This window comes from Elgaria multicarinata, chromosome 18 (genome assembly GCF_023053635.1).
Source record: "Elgaria multicarinata webbii isolate HBS135686 ecotype San Diego chromosome 18, rElgMul1.1.pri, whole genome shotgun sequence".
NCBI classification, from domain to species: Eukaryota; Metazoa; Chordata; class Lepidosauria; order Squamata; family Anguidae; genus Elgaria; species Elgaria multicarinata.
The window spans coordinates 5559052-5578800 of record NC_086188.1 but is presented as its reverse complement, the minus strand read 5'-3'; the positions used below and the strand labels follow the sequence as shown (position 1 = coordinate 5578800).

General features: G+C 46.6%; 1 protein-coding gene across 1 annotated transcript in view; it reads left to right on the top strand.

The window, feature by feature from the left end:
* Positions 1-19749, top strand: part of DHX37 (DEAH-box helicase 37) — a 31881-nt gene that overhangs the window by 6031 nt on the left and 6101 nt on the right. Inside the window, exons 6-21 of the mRNA XM_063143788.1 lie at positions 1266-1358; positions 2254-2350; positions 3939-4052; positions 4870-4971; positions 6174-6288; positions 7861-7956; positions 8517-8587; positions 9175-9325; positions 10376-10458; positions 11474-11706; positions 12675-12786; positions 14035-14141; positions 15656-15844; positions 16927-17051; positions 17130-17246; positions 19333-19505. Of these exons, the coding sequence (XP_062999858.1) occupies positions 1266-1358; positions 2254-2350; positions 3939-4052; positions 4870-4971; positions 6174-6288; positions 7861-7956; positions 8517-8587; positions 9175-9325; positions 10376-10458; positions 11474-11706; positions 12675-12786; positions 14035-14141; positions 15656-15844; positions 16927-17051; positions 17130-17246; positions 19333-19505 (1978 nt within the window). The remainder of the gene's footprint in view (positions 1-1265; positions 1359-2253; positions 2351-3938; positions 4053-4869; positions 4972-6173; positions 6289-7860; positions 7957-8516; positions 8588-9174; positions 9326-10375; positions 10459-11473; positions 11707-12674; positions 12787-14034; positions 14142-15655; positions 15845-16926; positions 17052-17129; positions 17247-19332; positions 19506-19749) is intronic.

Below are 19749 nucleotides of genomic sequence, written 5' to 3'. Positions count from 1 at the left end.
CTCAAAGCATTATTGATATTTATATTTGCCTATGATTATTACTATACATTTGTATACTGCTTATATTTTTAAAAAAATCTCAAAGCAATTCACAACATTAAAGCATACATCCAAAGCACATTCAGAAATACCGAAAAGCACCCCAACAAACATGAACAATAAAATAGAAATTTCAAAACATATTTTTGATGTTTAGATTTGCATGGGCTGTTTAGTTTATGTTTCCTATTGTCATGTGGTTTTAGCCGGTAGATGAGTTTTAACCTTCATTTTTTATGGTTTGATATTTTCTCGTATTTTTGTGTCGCTGCCTTTTACCTTCTGTACACTGTCCTGGAACCCACTTTTGCAGATGAAAGGTGGCATCATTTCTTTGGTCAAATCAATAAATAAGAGAGCAATCCTATGGTCCTTGGGCAAGTGACCCAGGGACCGTAGGATGGCTTGGAAAACACTTTCCGAGGCCAGAGACTCCAGCCCCGGAACGGGAAGTCGGAGATCTGACCTTCACAGCTGGTGCCGCGTCTGCCTCTCTGGCTCGGAAAATCATCCTCAGAGAGAGGGGGAAAGGGGGTGTTCCGATGGGCGTGGAGGGGAAGAGACCAGGAACACCGGGATTCAATTTACCCTGAGTCTTTGCCAGCCTCCTTTTAAAGCCATTTGGATGACTTTAAAAGGGGGTTGGATAAATTCCTGGAGACGAAGGCTATCAATGGCTACTGGCCCTGATGGTTTTGTGCTATCTCCAGTATCTGAGGCAGTCAGCCTGTGTGCACCAGTTGCTGGGGAACATGGGTGGGAGGGTGCTGTTGCACCGTGTCCGGCTTTGTGGGTCCCTGGTTGACAGCTGGTCGGCCACTGTGTGAACAGAGTGCTGGACTACACGGACCCTCGGTCTGATCTAGCAGGACTCTTCTTATGGCCTTACGTTCTCCTTCCCTCCCCGTCCAAAGCGCCCTTGCTAGACGGGCTAAAAAGCCCGTCTAGCAGAAATAAACGTGCTTGGAGAATGTGGAGGCAAAGATTGTCTCCGCTGCTCCTCCTTCCTTCAGCTTGGCAGGGCATAAGATTTTGGGAGGCTTTCAAGCAATGGGGCAAAGTCCGTAGGATTGCGCCTTAAATGAAATACAGTACCGCCCCGCCCCCGAAACCAATCGCTTCTAATCCGTTCTCTGCAAAACCGAAGGAATGCTGGTTGCAGTGTGGCATAACATCCCACCCCTGCAGTCCGCTTACGTGAATCTTTTCCTTGACTCTCCTCGTAGCTCCGGCAGCGTCATCGGCATCACGGAACCTCGTCGCGTCGCAGCAGTGTCAATGTCGCAACGCGTGGCGGTGGAGATGAACTTGTCGCCTCGGTGAGCACGCTTCACGCACTCTGGACAGTTTGCTCGTCCATCGTCAGAAAGGCTTTAACCAGAAAAGCTGACCTGTTAGAGCAGCCTCTCCCAGCCAGGTTCCCTCTAGATGTGTGGTATGGTAAATCCCACCCTTCCTAGCTAGCAGGTCCACCGGAGACAGTATTAAAGCATACGCCCCAAGTGCGTTCAGCTCACTTCCTGGTTGGAGCTCATATTCCAGCTCACAATCCTGGCCAGGTAAATAGGTTTCACTCCACCTCTCTTGGCTATCACCACCAGCACCTGTTCCAGCAGGATGTACCAGAGGGAGATGAGAGTGGAAGCTGGGCCGTTGCGTTAACCCTTTTCCTCTTCCCTCCTCATCCATTTTTCCTTTTGTGCTACGCCTTTTCAGATTGTAACCCTGTGGGCAGAGACTTTCATGTTTCACTCCGGAAGCCTTTGCGGGGATTGCATCCATGGGCAGGGGCTAGGCTACAAGCCTTGGGGAGAGATTGTAGGCAGTTCCCATACCACCTTTTAAGTACTGTTACCCAGGTGATAGAACTTTTCTTTCTTAAATTGACACCACCATGACTTAGGGGCCTCAGTGCTTTAGACGGACACGATGTACTTCCAAATAATACATTTGGCACCAGGGCATTCATTCATTTATTATATTTCCATTCTGCCCAATAGCTGAAGCTCTCTAGTCGGTTCACAAAAATTAAAAACCTTTAAAAGACATTATACAAAATACAAAAAAAGAGAAAACATATACACAGACAACGCACACAGAGAGATCGTGTACCTAAAAATGGTCTTTAAGCAATCAGCCAAAGATGATTCAGGGCACTGTTTTTATTTGCTGTTGAGATGACTCCATGTTGCCTTCTTCCGTCTCTCTGTTCAGGGTGGTTTCGTACCAAATCCGTTATGAAGGGAACGTCACGGACGACACCCAAATCAAATTCATGACGGACGGTGTGCTGTTGAAAGAAATCCAGAAGGTAAAAGGTGTTTTTCCCCCATTGACGATGAAATTGATTTAAAAAAAGAAGTCTGGGAGAAATATATTTATTTATTTATTATTTATTTAGAATATTTATATACTGCTCCCCATTGGAAATTTTTGGAGTGGTGTACAAGGTAAAATGAAAATAAAAACAATAAAACAGTTAAAACAAAATTTTAAAAGAAGCAAAAACAGAAATCCAAGTCTGCATGTTAAAGAAAGGCTTCTTGGAATAAAGACGTTTTCAGGAGATGCCGAAAGGAGTACAAGGTCGGCACCTGCCTGACCTCCAGAGGCAGGGAATTCCACAGGAGGGGTGCCACCACGCTGAAGGCTCTTCCCCTGGTGGATTCCAATCGGAGGATGGATCTATGTGGAACCACCAGGAGCAAGCCCTCGGATGACCTCAGTGACCAGGCAGGTTGGTAAGGGAGAAGGCACTCTCTCAGATATATATAGATATAGATATAGATATCACTTCTTGACATAAGGTCACACACTTTACCTTGACCAAGCGGCGGAACTGATGATGAACTTTGGAAGGTGGGTTGCCAGTGGCATTGGAGTGAGGAATTCTCCCCCCCCTTAAAAAAAGGGGGGGGTAACATTCAGGGGTGAGGAAGGAAGACCCTGTACCTGTGTTTGGTTTAATGGAGTAGCTTAGGCCTGTGTTTTATAAGACAAGGTTGCCCTTGCTCACCTTTGGCAAATTGGGCAGGTGACATTTGGTGTCAGTGCTTTGCACACAGATGTTACCAGGGATTCAGTCCCTATCGTCTCCAATAAATAGGTAGCAAGTGACCCTGGAGAGTCATGCACCTCAGAGTGGTGTAGTGGCTAGAGTGTTGGTCTGGGAGTCGGGAGATCCGGGTTCTAGTCCCCACTCAGCCATGGAAACCCAACTGGTGACTTTGGGCCCGTCACACTCAGCCCAACCTACCCCACAGGGTGGTTGTTGTGACGATAACATGGAGAGGAGGAGGATTATGTATGCCGCCTTGGGTTCCTTGGAGGAAAAAAGGGCAGGATATAAATGTAATAAATATATAAAATAAAGAAAGAAATCTCAAAGGTCATTTAGCCTGCCCACCCCTGCCAGTGCAGGAAATCCAATCTAATGAAAGAGAGTCCAAGACAGTCTTGTGCATCTGACAAATAGTACTTCATAATGCTTAGTCGAAATCTTCCTGCCTTTTGAACCCATTGGTTATGATCCTGCCTATTGGTGGGTCTGGCTGCTTCTTCCTGCGTTGACTTTGTCACTAGCTTTTCCCCCCCAGACCTAAATTGCTCATCTTAACTGCTGAGCAGTTGTCCTCTTGCAAGGTGTTCTTGTTTTCATGAAGCAGCTCAGCTCTTGCAAAGCTCATTTTGTTTCACTTACAAGCTAGGGAGATTGCTTAGGAAAGCTGAGTGAGGAAAGAAACGTTTTGGAAGTTCCTGCGATTAAATTCAGATAGGCCTCCATGGAGGTCAGAGTACCAAATTCCACCCTAATGGTCAAATCTGAGTTGGTAAGTTTGGCTGAGTTTTGGCAGGTGGATGTAGCATCCCTCAATTTCTCCCACTTTTGGTGTTTTCAGGATTTCTTGCTTTCCAACTACCGAGTCATCATACTTGATGAAGCCCACGAGAGGAGCGTGTACACAGATATTCTGATTGGCCTTTTATCTCGCATCGGGCCCCTTCGGGCCAAGGTAAGAGAAGTTGGAAAGGATAGTTACCCGAAATCCCTTTTGGTGGCTGTGGCGTTACACCCCACAAGTCAGTTCCCTAATGTATATCTTGGATTTGTAAGTCTATTGTGTTTAGGATGTTGACCTGAGTGGGTGGAGATTGAATATCTTAGGAGAGGGGAGGAGGATATATAAGGGAATGACTGAGGGTGATAAGGGGGTGTTTTTAAAGTACTTTGGTTCGAGGGGAGAATTAGAGGATCAGAGTGAAGAGGGTTGTCTTTTGAGTGTAGTGTGCAGATAGTCAGTTGGTGTATGTTAAACAATCTTGATAATAAAGAAAGTTCAAGAGTGAAGGTGTGAGAGAAAGGAAAGCGTGTATGAGAAGAGAGAAAGGGTTGGATGAGAAGTTTTAACAAGGGTCTGAAAAGTTTTATTATGAAACAAAGTTTGTGAACATTGAAATAAATTTTTATTCAGTTTTGTTTTACTACCACAAAAATCCCACGTGTCTCCTTGGCATTTATCATCTGCAGTTATATACCTATAACACCCGTTCTGACATTAATTCACCATCAGCACCTATAATTCACAGCACATTGTTTTATTCCTGAAATCATTCCTATTTAACCCCTTTTTTCTCCACCTAGTTTGTAGAAAGGTGGTGTTTGTCCCTCACCTCAGGCTCATAAAGTGGTGGCGCTTAGCTTGAGCAGGGAGTGTCCGCGGACAGGCCGGTGGTCAAGAGCCTGTGTCGTGGCACAGTGGCTACCTTGAATCCCTTCCAGGTGGAATTCTAACCTCCCTGCCTGCCTTTTTTGCTTGTGTGCATTCCCAGAAGGGACATCCATTGAAATTGATCATCATGTCCGCTACGCTGCGTGTGGAAGATTTCACCGCCAACCAGAAACTGTTTTCTACTCCTCCACCTGTTATACAGGTAACCCACCTGAGAGCCAACACGGGGAGCAGAGGTTAGAGTTGTGGGATCCTTCACTTAAATCCCCTGCTTTCAGGTTCCACCCTTAAAGGTGACCCAGAAACAAATCTAGATAGATAATTACGTCGCTTACATCGTGAAAACATCTTCAGGTGTTTTGGACTTCAATTCCTAGCATTCCTGATCATTGGCCATGCCTGCAAGGGCTTCTGGGACTTGAAGTCCAAAAGCAGCTGAAGATCTGCTTTTGGTCTATTCCACGCCTTTTAGTTAATTTCACTTTTGTGTCCTGTTTTCCATCAGTGCTGATAATATTGCAGAGAAGCTTCTGAATGAACTTCACGTAGCCATCCTACTTACCATTAGAGTCTGTACTTTTCTTAAACTATGTAATTAAAGGCTAGGCAACTCGGCGCCTTCCAGATGTTTTGGGACTACAGCTCCCATAAGCCCCAGCTGGAGTGGCTGATGAGATGATGATGAGAGCTGCCATTCAAAACTTCCAGAGGGCTCCGCATTGTCTAACCCAGACTGAATGCATTTCAGTTAAATTCCGAATCGGTGGTGGTGATTTCTCTAGGATGTTTCATATCCAGTTTGTCTAGATGCTGAAATCGTTGCAATGCACATACAAACTAAATAAGACCAATAGGTGGGGTGGAAAGGGTTTACCTTGAGCTCCTGAGAAGAAGGGTTGGGTTAAAAATCTTTAATAAATTTAAATGGCTCATTTATCTTTTCTAAAAAAATTTACTGGCACTAGGGATGTGAAGGCCCAGAAAGAAATGCATTTGGTGTGGGAGGCAGGGAGGCAAACGATTTTTATTTTGTGTGTGTCTTTTCCCTCTGGGCCTTCTCAGCTCTAGCTGGGGCTCAGTCTAGTACACCAAAGAAAGGCATTCTCATCCCAAAAGTTTAAGGGACGGGGAGGGTCAGCTCTGTGGTGACGAGAATGCCCTCTGCACGTGCTTTATGCAACACTTGTTTTTGCTACTCCTTTCTATATTCCGGGGATAGGCCCTTCTGTGGAAAGCAGGCCTTGCTGATGTGTGGCTGGGACGAAATCCTGATTTAATACAAAAGTCCTGATTTTGGACCCTTCTGGAGTGTCCCATCGTTTCCCAGAATCCTGGTCTCGAATTCGGGTTCAGATCCCTATTCGGGCGTGGGCTCTTCCTTGACCTGCGGTATTTTGCCTGTAGGTAGACGCCAGGCAGTTCCCTGTGGCCGTTCATTTTAACAAGAGGACCCCTCTGGACGAGTACAGCGGGGAATGTTTCCGGAAAGTCTGCAAAATCCACCGAATGTTACCCCCAGGTAAGCTGGCCGATGAAGCCATGCCTGTGTGCGAAAGCCCTTGACGCTCCCGATTTTCGAACTGGCGAACTGGAGTGATGTCCTTGGTCCGCTGTAGCTCATGGTTTCAAGCCTCTGTCCGACGGGATGCTCAGTTCCCTTAAAGATAGACATCTCCCATTGTAGGAACGTTGGAAACTGCCTTGGACTGAGTCCGACGGTTGGTCCTCCTGGCTCAGTATTGTGCAGTGACTATGCAGCGGCTGTCCCAGCCATCGCTGGAAAGGCCAGGGATTGGCATGTAAAGCACATGCTATGGGGAGAGGCTCATAGCTCAGTGGTAGACCCCCTGCTTTGCTTGCAGAAGGTCTCTGGTTCGATCCCCGGCAGGGTGGGAAAAACGCCTGCCTGAAACCCTGGAGAGTCGTTGGTGCCAGTGGGCTGTTCACACAACACGCTAACCCACACTCAGTGGCTGACTGTGGGTTGTTGTTGAACCATGGGTTAGCATGTTGTCTGAACCCAGGACATTTTCCGCAGGGTGTCTTGTTAACCGTGCAGTGTTATTCTTTCAAGCAAGGCACCTTGAGAACCCATGGTCTGTTGTTGGGTTGATTAGGGTGGTTCACAAGCCACCCTGGCTGCGTTCAGGCAACACGATAACCATATACACCTGCCCAGACCCTAAGAGCCTCTTCAGCAATCCTTCTCTGGGAGCCCCTGCCAAAGGAAGTGAGGTGGGTAGCTACGAAGAAGAGGGACTTTTCTGCTGTGGCACCTGGTTGTGGAACGAGATTTCCAGAGAGGCTCACCTGGCACCTACATTGTACTCCTTTCGGAGTCAGGTGAAGACCTTTTTATTCTCCCAGGCATTTTAGTTTTTCAGATCGTTTTATATCTAGTATTGTATTTATTATTATTATTATTATTTAACAATACACTAATACAATACTACAATAATCACAACAACACAAAAACAAAAAGAAAAATATAATACATAAATTGAATAACCTTATAACATTTCTAATATAATACTTTTACATCATTGCATAACATAAAAGTGCACACACCCCCACCCCGGGATCTATTCTTGTTTCCAAAATCTCATTGATTCTTCTGGAGGTGGTTTTCCACTCCCCTTAGATAATACATATTCTAGGAACTGATTCCAAATTCCCTCAAAATCATTCATTTTTGTTATCCCTCTTCTTACTTTTATATTACATGTCAATTTATCATTTATAGCAATATCCCAAATCTCTTTATACCAATCCTCAACATGATAATCTCCTTGCATAAATATCTCCTTTAAATATCCTATTTAAAGGATAATCTCCTTTAAAAATTGTATTTTTAAAAAATTGCACTGCTGCTAGTTTTTAGATAGTTTTATTGTGTATATGCACTGCTGCTAGTTTCTGTTTATTTAGAGATAGATAGATGTCTGGTATTTTATGATTTTAATTGTGAACTGCCCAGAGTGCTTGGGATATTAGGCAGCATAAAAATAAACAAATAAATAGTGCTTCTTGTGACTTCTCCTCCTGCCACTGTACCTGTGATGTGACTGAAGACCACATTCTCGTCTTGCAGGGGGCATCTTGGTGTTCCTCACTGGCCAGGCCGAAGTCCACTCCTTGTGCCGGAGGCTGAGGAAATCATTCCCTTTCTGCAGGAACGCGCACCAAGGTAACGCGGCTACACTCGGAAATGTGGGTTGGCCTGACTCATTCTGGAGCCTGGGTGGACACCTGTAGTTCCCAACGGCTCACCACCAGGGGCAGCACAGCGCAGGTCTGAAGGTGCCTGGTTCATGCAGCAGAAGAATATCAGGAGAGCCGTGGTGGATCAGACCGAGGGTCTTTCTAGTCCAGCATTCTGTTCACACAGTAGCCAACCAGCTGCCCCAGTAGGAAGGCCACAAGCAGGACATGAGTGCAACAGCACCCTCCTACCCATGTTCCCCTACAACTGGTCCAGCAGTTCCCGGTTCTAGCCCCATGAGCTGCTGACATACCCACTCGGGACTAGCAATGTTCAACGGTTGCATTGCTCTGATTTTGGCCTCAGACTTCAGCTTTTCTCATCCTTGGAGCATTTTGCCATGGCGTTTTGGCTTGGCAGCCTACGTTTGCACACCCGCGGCCTCGTCAGCCATGCGAAATCCTTCCCTGCCCCTGATCCCTTTATGCTTTCCTTGTTTTGTCTTTTAGACCTTATTGGTGATCTTGCTTCTTCCTCCTTCCCAGGTAGCGAAGACAAGGAGGACTCTGTGGAAGAAATGCGAAGATTTAAGAAATCCAAACAGAAAAAAGACGTGGTAAGTGTCGCCACTGAAGGCTTCGACGTCCATCTTTCCCCCCCTTTTCCCTGCATAACGCAGCTTTCCAAACCTTTAACAAAGTTTTGATTCAGACACACGAAAACACGTGGGTGAAAAACAGAATAAAACTGGCCTTCTTTTAACTTCCCTCTTGTGTTTCTGGTACATCAGCATTCTCTTTTTTTGCACCAGTGCAGCTCATAAGAACTAAACTTGTGTTGCATTTTTAAAAAAAGGGGAGCTTGAACTCAAAGGCCTTGAGAAAGTGCCTTGTTAAACTGGGCATGCCCTGGCATTGCTTCCTGTTGTCAGACAATCCCAGATAACAGCCTTGCAAGTAAATCTCAGAAAGGTTACTGTGTATGTTTCCTAAAAGCAGAAAAAGACGCAACTTGTGTAAAACTGTCCTGTCTGGTCGGCTGGAGACATTTCTTCCTCGCCATAGGCGACCAGGCATGCTGCTATTTTTCAGGAATGTTCCAGAAGAAACAGCTGCTTTTAGTGCCCGAATGCGTTCTAAATTTCAAAGTTAAACACTCTCGTAGCCTTTGGTGGTGATGTTTTCCCCTCCCTCCACTTTCTAGATGTTACCCAAAATTGATCTGGACAACTACTCCGTTATCCCAGTCGATGAAGGAGATGAAGACAGGGATGCAGGAGCAGATGACGATGAAGATGCTGACATTGCAGGCTCCGATCTTGACCTAGATTTGGGAGACGACGGTTTAGAAGAAGGTTTGCGTCTCTGAAGTCTGTTATGTGGGCTGGGACCAAGCTTGCACATTTACCTATCGAACTGTTGAATTGACAGCTGGGTGGTTGTGGTGGCCAGATTCATCCTGACCTCCCCGCTCCAAATAAACGACATTATTTTTGTTAAGAGAGTCGCTGGGTTCGGACAATCATGAGGGTAACATATGACACATCGTACCCTGTCTCTCGGCCCGGTTTTCCAAATTGTAACACCAATAGCGTAACCGTAGTGCCATTACTTAAAAGCTGCCGTCGAAGCCGTAAGACAGGCAAGGGATTGTTTCTAACAAAGGTGAGAAACGGTAAACAACCTTTGCATAGCGACAGTCTCAGACTGCAAAAGAGCACTAAAAAATGGGACTCTCTGTCCTCCCTCTGCCCCAAATATTTTTTATTTCATTTATTTATTACATTTATATACTGCCCCATAGCCAAAGCTCTCTGGGCGGTTTACAGAAGTTTACCAAAAACTCTCTGGGCAGTTTACCCAATATATATATATATATATATACACACACATACACACGTTTAAATGCAAATTGGTGCAGTCCATTCTGCCAACTCATGCAGATCAGCTGTTGACTCCTTGGGGCAGAGACCTCAAAGATCCTGATGGCAAAGTCCAAAGAACGTTCATAAGAACCTAAGAAGAGCCCGGCTAGAACAGACCAAGGGTCCATCTAGGCCAGCATTCGGTTCACACAGTGGCCAAAAAGCTGTCAACCAGGGACCCGCAAGCAGGACATCATCATCATCATCATCGTATGTTTATTTCTTACCCGCCTCCCCCTTTGGATCGAGGCGGGGAACAACATTAGAACAGGAATCAATACATCTTACAAATTCTTGATTTTACATTGATCTGGATAGGCCTGCCGGAAAAGGCTAGTCTTTAAAGCTGCCTTAAAATCACACAGAGAGTTAATTTTTCGAATCTCCTCCGGCAGGCCATGAGTCCAAAAGCACCTTCCCACCCATGTTTTCCAGTAACTGGCGTTCCTTAACTGAAGTTGTGTTTTCTTTTTAATTCAGGTACAGATGAGAAGCAGGACTCTTCGCTTCCGCTCTACGTCCTTCCCCTCTACTCGTTGCTGGCTCCCGAAAAACAAGCCAAGGTAAGGGTTCACACCTCCGGAGGCCTCGGGCTCGTTAGGAAAAGGTAACCGTTTGTATGTTTATAGCGGGAAAGCACTATATAGGATATAACGTTATATAGGGTTCTCCAAGCACATGGATTTTGGTTCAGTATCAGACTTAGAATTCGGCTGCAAATCCTTCCATACACAATTCTACTCCTATTCCCCCCTGCCCCGAAGTTTCTTGATTTCAGCATTATAGTTTGTGTGTTTTTGTTATCGCTGCCATTAAACCATCGGGAGTTGGAAACCGTAGTGTAGTGGCTAGAGTGTTGGACGGGGAGCTGGGAGATCCGGGTTCTAGTCCCCACTCGGCCATGGAAACTCACTGGGTGACTTTGGGCCAGTCACAGACTCTCAGCCCAACCTACCTCGCAGGGTTGTTGTTATGAGGATAGAAATGGAGAGGAGGAGAAAGATTATGTGCGCTGCCTTAGGGTTCCTTGGAGGAATAAAGGCGGGATATAAATGTAATAAATAAAATACAAATAAATAAATAAACCCTTGCTATCTACTGGAGATTTACCAGTAGAACTCATTCTGCCTTCTGCCTTCTTCTGCTTTAATTGGCAAAACAGAACAATCCATGCACAAGAAAGAGGGAGGTATCATGAGTCTTGCGGGAACTTCAGCGTTTGAAGAAGTACAAAAAATTGTTAGGGAAAAGTCCTCAGGGAAACCTCCCCTTCAAAACAACCCAATTTCTCAGCATGCTCAAGAGAACAGAAAGCTGTAGGGGAGGGAGCACAGAAAATGGGAGTGGAGATGGAATGGAATATTTTGGAAAAGGGTATGGCTGGCTGAAGTCCTGGAATGGAACATTCTGGAACAGGACTTGGCTGGCTGGAACCCTAAACAGGAGCGTTCCACACAACAAAATTTTGTTGCAGATCTCTCTTATAGAATTAATTGGTAATGGGCACTGTTGTCCATATGCAATGTGATCCTTCCCCCCCCCTTTTCATTGACCAAAGAACTGTGTGTCTTGTCCCAGGTTTTCAGGGCCCCTCCTCCTGGGACGAGACTGTGCATCGTGGCCACCAATGTGGCCGAAACATCTCTGACCATCCCTGGCATCAAGTACGTGGTTGACTGCGGGAAGGTCAAGAAACGCTTCTATGACAAAGTCACCGGAGTCTCCTCTTTCAAAGTCACATGGACGTCCCAAGCCTCGGCCAACCAGCGAGCCGGACGAGCCGGACGTACTGAGCCTGGTCACTGTTACAGGTCAGTTAACTTTCCTTCTCTGATAGGTGCTTTCTCTCTCTCTCTCTCTCTCTATCATTATTTCTAGGTTTCCCTTAAGGGTGGAACTTGGAGAAAAGAGCTGCTTAGTCTCACCGGTGTATATTTTTATTACTACTAAGAACGTAAGAAGAGCCCTCCTGGATCAGACCAAGGGTCCAACTGTTCCAGCTCTCTGTTCACACAATGGCCAATCAGCTGTCGACCAGGGAACCACAAGCAACACATGGTGCAAAAGTGCCTTAGCGCCCATGTTCCTCAGCAGCTGGTGCACACGGGCTTACTGCCTCTGATCCTGGAGATAGCATACAGCCATCAGGGCAAGGAGCCACTGATAGCCTTCACTTCCAGGTGTTTATCCAACCCCTTTTTAAAGCCATCCAAATTGGTGGCCAGCACTACATCTTGTGGTAGTGAGTTCCATAACTTAACCATGTGCTGTGTGAAGAAGTCCTTCCTTTTATCTGTCCTGAATCTCCCACCCATCAGCTTCATGGGATAATGACCCCATTGGGTTCTACTATTATGGGAGAAGAGGGAAAATGTCTCCCTCTCCACATTCTCCGTACCGGGCATAGTTTTGTACACCTCTATCATGTCTCCCTTTACCCTCCATTTTTCCAAGCTAAACCATCCCAGCTGTTGTAACCTTCCCTCATAGTGGAGAGACAACTACTACTACATATAGCCTGCCTTTCCCCCCCTCTTACAAGAAACATGAGTCTTCCTCTCCATTTTATCCTCCCAACAACCTTGCGAGGTAGGTTACACTGAGTCGGTGATTGACCCAAACTCACCCAATGAACCTCATGGCCCAGTGAGGACTAGAACCTGGATCTCCCAAGCCTCAGTCCAACACTCTAACCACTGCACCACACTGCCTCTTTGAAAGCTGTGCTTGGCACCTGCCCATCACCCATCCCTGTATGTGTTTCTCACCCTCAATCCAGGCTTTACTCTTCGGCCGTCTTCAGCGATTTTGAGAAGTTCTCCGCTCCGGAGATCACCCGCCGCCCCGTTGAAGATTTAATCCTGCAGATGAAAGCTCTGAACATCGACAAGGTGGGGAGCCCATTTTAGAGCAGGTGATGGACTACAACACCCATCATTGTTCACCCCACCCTACCCTGAAATCTAACTGCCTGGGGGGAAAGAACAACCAGCTTGTCTAAAGTCTCTAATGTAGATAAGTCTTGAATGTGGATATTAACATTCACAGCGGGAGAACAACTCCCGGTGACACAAAAAAAAAAGGCTCAAAAAAGGCTCCTACCAGCAGCTGAGTCCAAATTACATGGCATCAGATGTGCTAAAGAAATCGAATTCAGGGCCTTCCTGGTGGCTGAGAGTGGGACGCATCACTCTCTTGGCTTGAGGGACTTCGATTCCAGGGTCTCCGTACTTCCTTCATCTTGATTTCAGAGAGATGTTCTGGGGTCCACCTTCCAGCGGCGTGCTGGGCCAGAGGGGGAACGCCAAAATACACACCCCCCCCAAATGCCGGCATATTGTAGTTTAAAGCTCTTACCTCCAGTAACGAGGCCTTAGGAGAGGTGTTTCAACTGTTTAGAACGGCGGGGGCAAACGGCACAAAAGTTAGGAAACTACCAAAGGTGGTAAGGTGGAAAGAGTTGTGGTCAGTGAGGGGCGTGGCCTGCTGGGGACCTCCAGAGGGCTGGGTTTGAGCCCTTGGTGTCCCTGTTTCCCAAAACCTCCCGCCTTATTGGGAGACCGTAAAGAGGTCTGCCATGTAATCCACGAAGCTTTATTCAGGCAATAAACATCTCTTCCCACCTGAAGAGAGTCTAATCTCTAAGACCTTTCCTCTAGGCAAAACGATGCAAACTAAGCAAGGCAATTGTCCTTTCAAGAAAAGGAAAGCCCTTTCCCAGAACGCTTTAACTTCAAGGAGGCTGGTTCTGAAGAAGCCTTTGGCGAGAAGCTACTAGGCTGACCTTCTCCCACCTTCCTTTAGCTCTGCCCGTTTGAGTCTGCGGCGGACTCTGGGATCAGAGTGCCCTCCCCCTCTGAAGAAGACTGATTTCCCACAGGCTGTGTGTTGTTAGCGTTTTCAGCGATAAGGTCTGGCGAAGGTTCATCCCCAGCTGGCGAAGAGCCCGTGAGAGTCTGGCACCGTCTCTTCTGCTTCAGAACCTGACTCCGATTGATCGCCTGAAACTCCTTCCCCCAGCCTAAGGGGAACAGGCCTAGTCGTGACACTTGGCCTGAGAGCCGCACCTCTGTCTTACACCATTGTGACTTGTATGTTTCTTCATGTTACCGGTGGCTCCCTCCCCTTTCCCTTCCTAGGTGATCAATTTCCCTTTTCCGACCCCGCCATCAACAGACGCGCTTGTCGCGGCCGAGGAGTTGCTGATCGCTTTGGGGGCTTTGCAGGAACCCCCCAAATCTGGAAGGTAGAGTGTGCCGAGTTCGTATGTGATGTTAGCCAAGTCTGGCCTTCGTACTGATTTCTGTTGATCTAAGCGAGTCCATGGATTGAGCTGTGCTTTCTCCCCTTCCCCCCTTCTTTTCTTCGCTACCTTCAAGGGGAGCTGTCGACAGATTTCGAGTAAGCCTGTCAATAGATTTAAGGAATTTCCGATAAAGGATGAACCATGTGCTTGCTAGTCACTTACATAAATGTGCATATCGCCGCAAGTTCAACCTAGGGGCCTTTTTGAGATATTGGAAGAAGTGTGAGAGAACTTACAATTTAATAAGCAGAAGCTACCACACATTTAGAGGCAGCAGGGAAACCATCTTAATTTCATTCCCCTTTCTCATTGCAGTAATAATACTGGGATGAACTTCGCTTCGTAAACACTTCTGCCCTTCATTCTTAGACCTATAGGTTGAAACTGTGGGAGGGTCTTGTTGGAAAATCACAGGCTGAACCAGTGAGTAGCAGTAGTAGCAGCGGCTCAGTTTAGGACGCAGCAAAGACCAATGAGGCAAAGGATTCCTTGTAAGTTAAAAGTAAATCCTTTACTGACAGTTGTAATAATTTAGTTATGGCAGCACATATACAAATACTCACAGACGATCAATCAATACAGCATACATCAAGTTGGGGTAAGATGAGGGAATGAGGGAAACATGCAAAACACAGCTACTTATATAGGCAGACCTGTACACTGATGCAATCACTAATTGATTAATTACTGAAAATACATTCCCCACAATAATTCAATAAGTGTCCAGCTGAAATGTTGACCTTTAAGTGATTATGTTCTGCTGACTCCTCACTTCTTCCAGGTCCTCAGGCAATTGTAAAAACATGGGAAAAATAAAAACCAGGATCCAACAGGTCTCTCTCTCTCTCTCTCTCTCTCTCTCTCTCTCTCTCTCTCTCTCTCTCTCTCTCTCTCTCTCTCTCTCACACACACACACACACACACACACACACACTTGAAGAGAGAGGAAGGAAAGGAACCTCTTGCTTGGAGGGATGCCAGCTTTCGCTGACGTTTTCTTGGCAGGCCTTATAGCGGGGTGGTTTGCCGTTGCCTTCCCCGGCTGTTATTACCTTTCCCCCAGCTAACTGGGTACTCAATTTACCGACCTCGGGAGGATGGAGGGCTGAGTGGACCCGAGCCGGCTGCCTGAAACCAGCTTCCGCTGGGATCGAACTCAGGCCGTGGGAAGAGTTTCAGCTGCAGAAACTGCTGCTTTACCGCTCTGCGCCACATGAGGCTCTTGAAGAGAGAGAGATAATATTATTAATATAATAGTTTGTATAAACAAAACTTCAGCTGGTGAGTCTACCGAGTTAAGGCTCTGATCCTATTCACTGTAGCTTAGAGTACTCCTTCGAACACAGGAGGACTTTCTTCCAAGTAAACATGGCAGCACAATCCTTCACACATCAGTTAAAATTGGCACCTCTATTTCCAGGAATGACACCCCCCCCCCTTTATCCTTCTTCCAGGCTGAAAAAGCTGCAGGAAGCCAAGCTGAGCTGTGCCATCAGCCCCCTGGGAGCCACCATGGCGTCATTTCCTGTGGCTCCCCAGTACGCAAAGATGCTTGCCTTGAGCAAACAGCACGATTGCCTGCCGTACGTCATCACCTTGGTGTCGGCCTTGACGGTTCGGGAGTTCTTTGAAGAGTTTAACCGGTGAGGTTCCCCCAAAAGTCTTAGGCCTAAGCTCCGTGCCTTTAGATCTGTCCAGGGGACTTAACTGTAAAAAAAAACCACCCAGTAATTTAATGCAATATCACAAAAATCGGCATACAGCACCAAACAGGAATTAGTGGAAGCGCAGCAAGATGAATCGAGCATTGCTGTGTACTCCGTCTCCGCATCGCTTTAAACAGCTCAGCTTGTTTATGAGAGCAGATGCAAAGCGCAAGTGGCTAAGCAACCCATGAATTTGGCATTTCGTGTGAACCAGGTCCCCGTGTGTAGGATTGCAACCTTGGAAAACTTAAACCAGGGCCAGATCTACACGTCGTTGCGAAGGCGGCTTTTTAAAAGACGTACCTAAAAGAAGCGCCTCTTCCTTTACTGTGCGTACTGTGAGCTAGGCAGCGCGGCCTGCGGAAGAATCTCTACCCCATTCAAAGGCGCTGCTCTGCTCTGGCCACTTCCCCCCTCGTGTGTTCTTCCATTCGAATAATCCCCCCTCCCACCCGGCGGCTCTTCTGGCGCATCCTGGCGGTGGTGGCTCCTCCTGCAAAACACTTTTCTCCCTCGGTGTGTTTGTGTTTGCGTCGCGAAGGGAGATGACACCGCAGGGGAGCGCGAGAGGCAGGAGCTGAACTCGTCTGCCGTGCGCACGCAAATGCAAATACAAACACACCGAGGGAGAAAAGTGTTTTGCAGGAGGAGCCGCCACCGCCGGGACGCACCAGAAGAGCCGCCGGGTGGGAGGGGGGATTATTCGAAAGGAAGAACACGCAAGGGGGAAGCGGCCAGAGCAGAGCAGCGCCTTTGAATGGGGTAGAGATTCTTCCGCAGGCGGCGCTGCCTAGCTCACAGTACACACAGTAAAAAAAGGCGCTTCTTTTAGGTACGTCTTTTAAAAAGGCGCCTTCGCAATGACGTGTAGATCTGGTCCAGGAAACTTCATTTGGGACCCACAACAAAATGCACACAACGCTCTGCTTCAACGCATTCAGACTGTGCTGGGGAGGCGGGTTTTTTTCCAATCGTTAACCGATGCACTGCATTGCGGACCTTGTGTCGTTTTTCTGCAGACCAGCCGTTAGCGAAGATGAGCAGGAGCAACTCAAGGGGAAACGGGCCCGAGTGGCACAGATGCAGCGGATCTGGGCTGGACAGGGGCCCTCTCAGAAGCTGGGCGATCTCATGGTGATGCTAGGTACCCTCTTCTCGTTCCTTTAACGTTGGCTATTAGTGTTACGTTTTTGCTGGGTTCCTTACGTGCCTTCTGTTCCAGGAGCCGTGGGGGCCTGTGAGTACGCCGGATGTGCACCTGAATTCTGCGCTGCAAATGGGCTGCGCTACAAAGCCATGGTGGAAATCAGGCGCTTGCGGGGGCAGCTAACAACAGCAGGTAAAAGGCCTCCCGGGAGCTGTCCTTGGTCCTCCGCGGCTCTCGGACTTTGCCCACCTGTGTTGAAAGGACGTAAAACACCTGGATCCTTGTCATTAGTTATGGATCTCAAATGTACAGAGACAAGGGGGGAGGACGAAGCCAATTTTATTCTGGAATTGTGTCTAGCACAGTGGTTCCCAATTGGTGGTCCGTGGACCCCAGGGGTCCGCAGCACCATTCACATATTAGCTCTGCAAGGTCCGCATTTTAATAAAAGAAAATACGCCGTCTCCCGCGCCCCGTTTGCTTCGACGGTGACGTCATGCGCGAAAGCACCTGCGTGATTTAGCGACTAGCTTCAGAGATTACTTCCCTGCACCTAATCCTGAAAACTCATGGAGAAGGAATCCTTTTGAGTGTGGTGATGTACAACTAACAACTCATATCTGTGGAAGAGCGAGATGCACTTGTTGACGTGACTTGTGATGGTTCATGGAAATCATTTTTCCAAGAATATAGACCGGACCAATTCTGGGTGAAGGTTTTTCCTGATTATAAGAAGTTAGGTGAAAAAGCTTTGAAACATCTACTTCCCTTTTGTTCCACATATCTTTGTGAACAAATATTTTGGACATTTTGTTATATGAAGAACAAGCATAGAAATCGGCTCAATGTTGATTCGGATTTGAGATTAAAAGTAGGAAATATTGAACCGGATGTGGAAGGGATTGTTCGGGACAAAAAGAGGCATGATTTCTCCCATCACATTTAGGTTTAGTAGTTGCTAGACATGTCAAAATTTGTTCAATTGTAAACTAGACATTAGTAAAATTAAATTAGTCTTTATATTCCTAACTAAATCATTGTCATTTTTGCGTGGTAATATCACAAATATCACAAATTTTATGCTCTGTTTTTTAGTATACCTAAAATCCTTTGCTTATTAGGGGCTACCCCTTATTTTCTCCAAAAAATTGCTTCGCGCAGGTGACTACCATAGAGATAACAAAATTTTCAAAAGGAGAGCGGGGTCCATGGCTTGGCATTTGAAAAACAAGGGGTCCTCAGTACTTAGCTAATTGGGAACCATTGGTTTAGCACCTTAGTTTACTGCTGTAATACCAGTGCCTCTGACATAATTTAAAGGGCAACCCTTGCCTGTTTTCCAAGAAAAGTCACAGGGGTCCAAAGTGTATTAGGAATTCTGGGATGTCTTGCCCCATGTGATATCTCCTCTCATATGAGGTTAATTTATGAAGCTAATTTTACTGGATGCCTGATTTCGTGTCTGTAAGAAGCAGGGCCTTTTTGGTAGTAGCCCTGGAGCTTTAGAATGCTCTTCTGTGGGTTGGCTGGCCTCCACACTGATGTCACTCTGAAAATAAGAGCAGATACTCTTGTCATGTTGTCCTTTCAGGGAGTTGATTCCCTCTGGTTTTGTTTCACCATGTAGCTGTACTTAGGATACCAAATTCTTTTCTTTTTTTAATTGCATGGTACTTTTATTTAGACCTCAGTTTGGAAAGTGCTATAAAAATGATATCATTGAAGTCTTCCAGAGGAAGTATACGAGTTTGCTCCTGCAATGGAAACAACTAAAAATCTGGGGGCAACTTAAAGATTTAACAGATTTATTATAGCATAAGGCAAGGGGGTTGAAACTCTTTCAGCTTGATGGCCAAATTCAGTGGCAAAGAAACTTTCAGGGGCCACAGCCGATAGGACCAAGGCCAAAAATACTCCCAAAAAAATGCCAGCGTGATTAAACTTAAGGCTTTTGCTGCCCGTCGCCTTTTGAGAACGGGGAGAAAATGGTGCAAAAGCTGAGAATTAATCAAATGATCCAGGAGTGGGTGGCCCTCTGCGGAACGCGAGGAGGGCCAGATTGGGGCTTGATATATTCCTCTTTGCCGGCTAGAGGCCACAAAAATACATCTTGATGCTTGCTTTTCAGTAAATCGTTTCCCTTTCGATTTTACCCGTTAATTCTTTTTCTGAGTTTTGCAACGGCCTGTGGGAATTCACTCCAGCCCTCTTCCGCTTTCTGGGATTCCCCGGCCACCTTGTGGGTTTGGTTTTCCATTTATTTGCCTTTCCTCCCAAGTGAATTCCATCTGCTCCGACACCAGCCTCTTCGTCGATCCCAAAATGAAGCCCCCAACTGAGACGCAGGTGACCTTCTTGAGGCAGATCGTCCTGGCCGGGCTAGGAAACCACGTGGCGCGGAGGATCCAAGCCGAGGAGCTTCTGGATGAGAAATGGAAAAATGGCTACAAGGTACACGTGGTGATATTCTCCCTGCTCTGTTTATTACCGTATCTTTCAGCACAAATACTTTAAAGGGAAACCTACCCTAACCCAGTACTCTCCAGATGTTTTGGACTACAAATCCCATGGACCATCAGCCATGCTGGCTGAGGCTGATGGGAGTTGAAGTCCAAAAAATCTGGGTGGCACCAGTTTGAGGAAGGGTGATGTAATGTTTAACACACACACAAAGCTAGCGTATTTATAAATATAA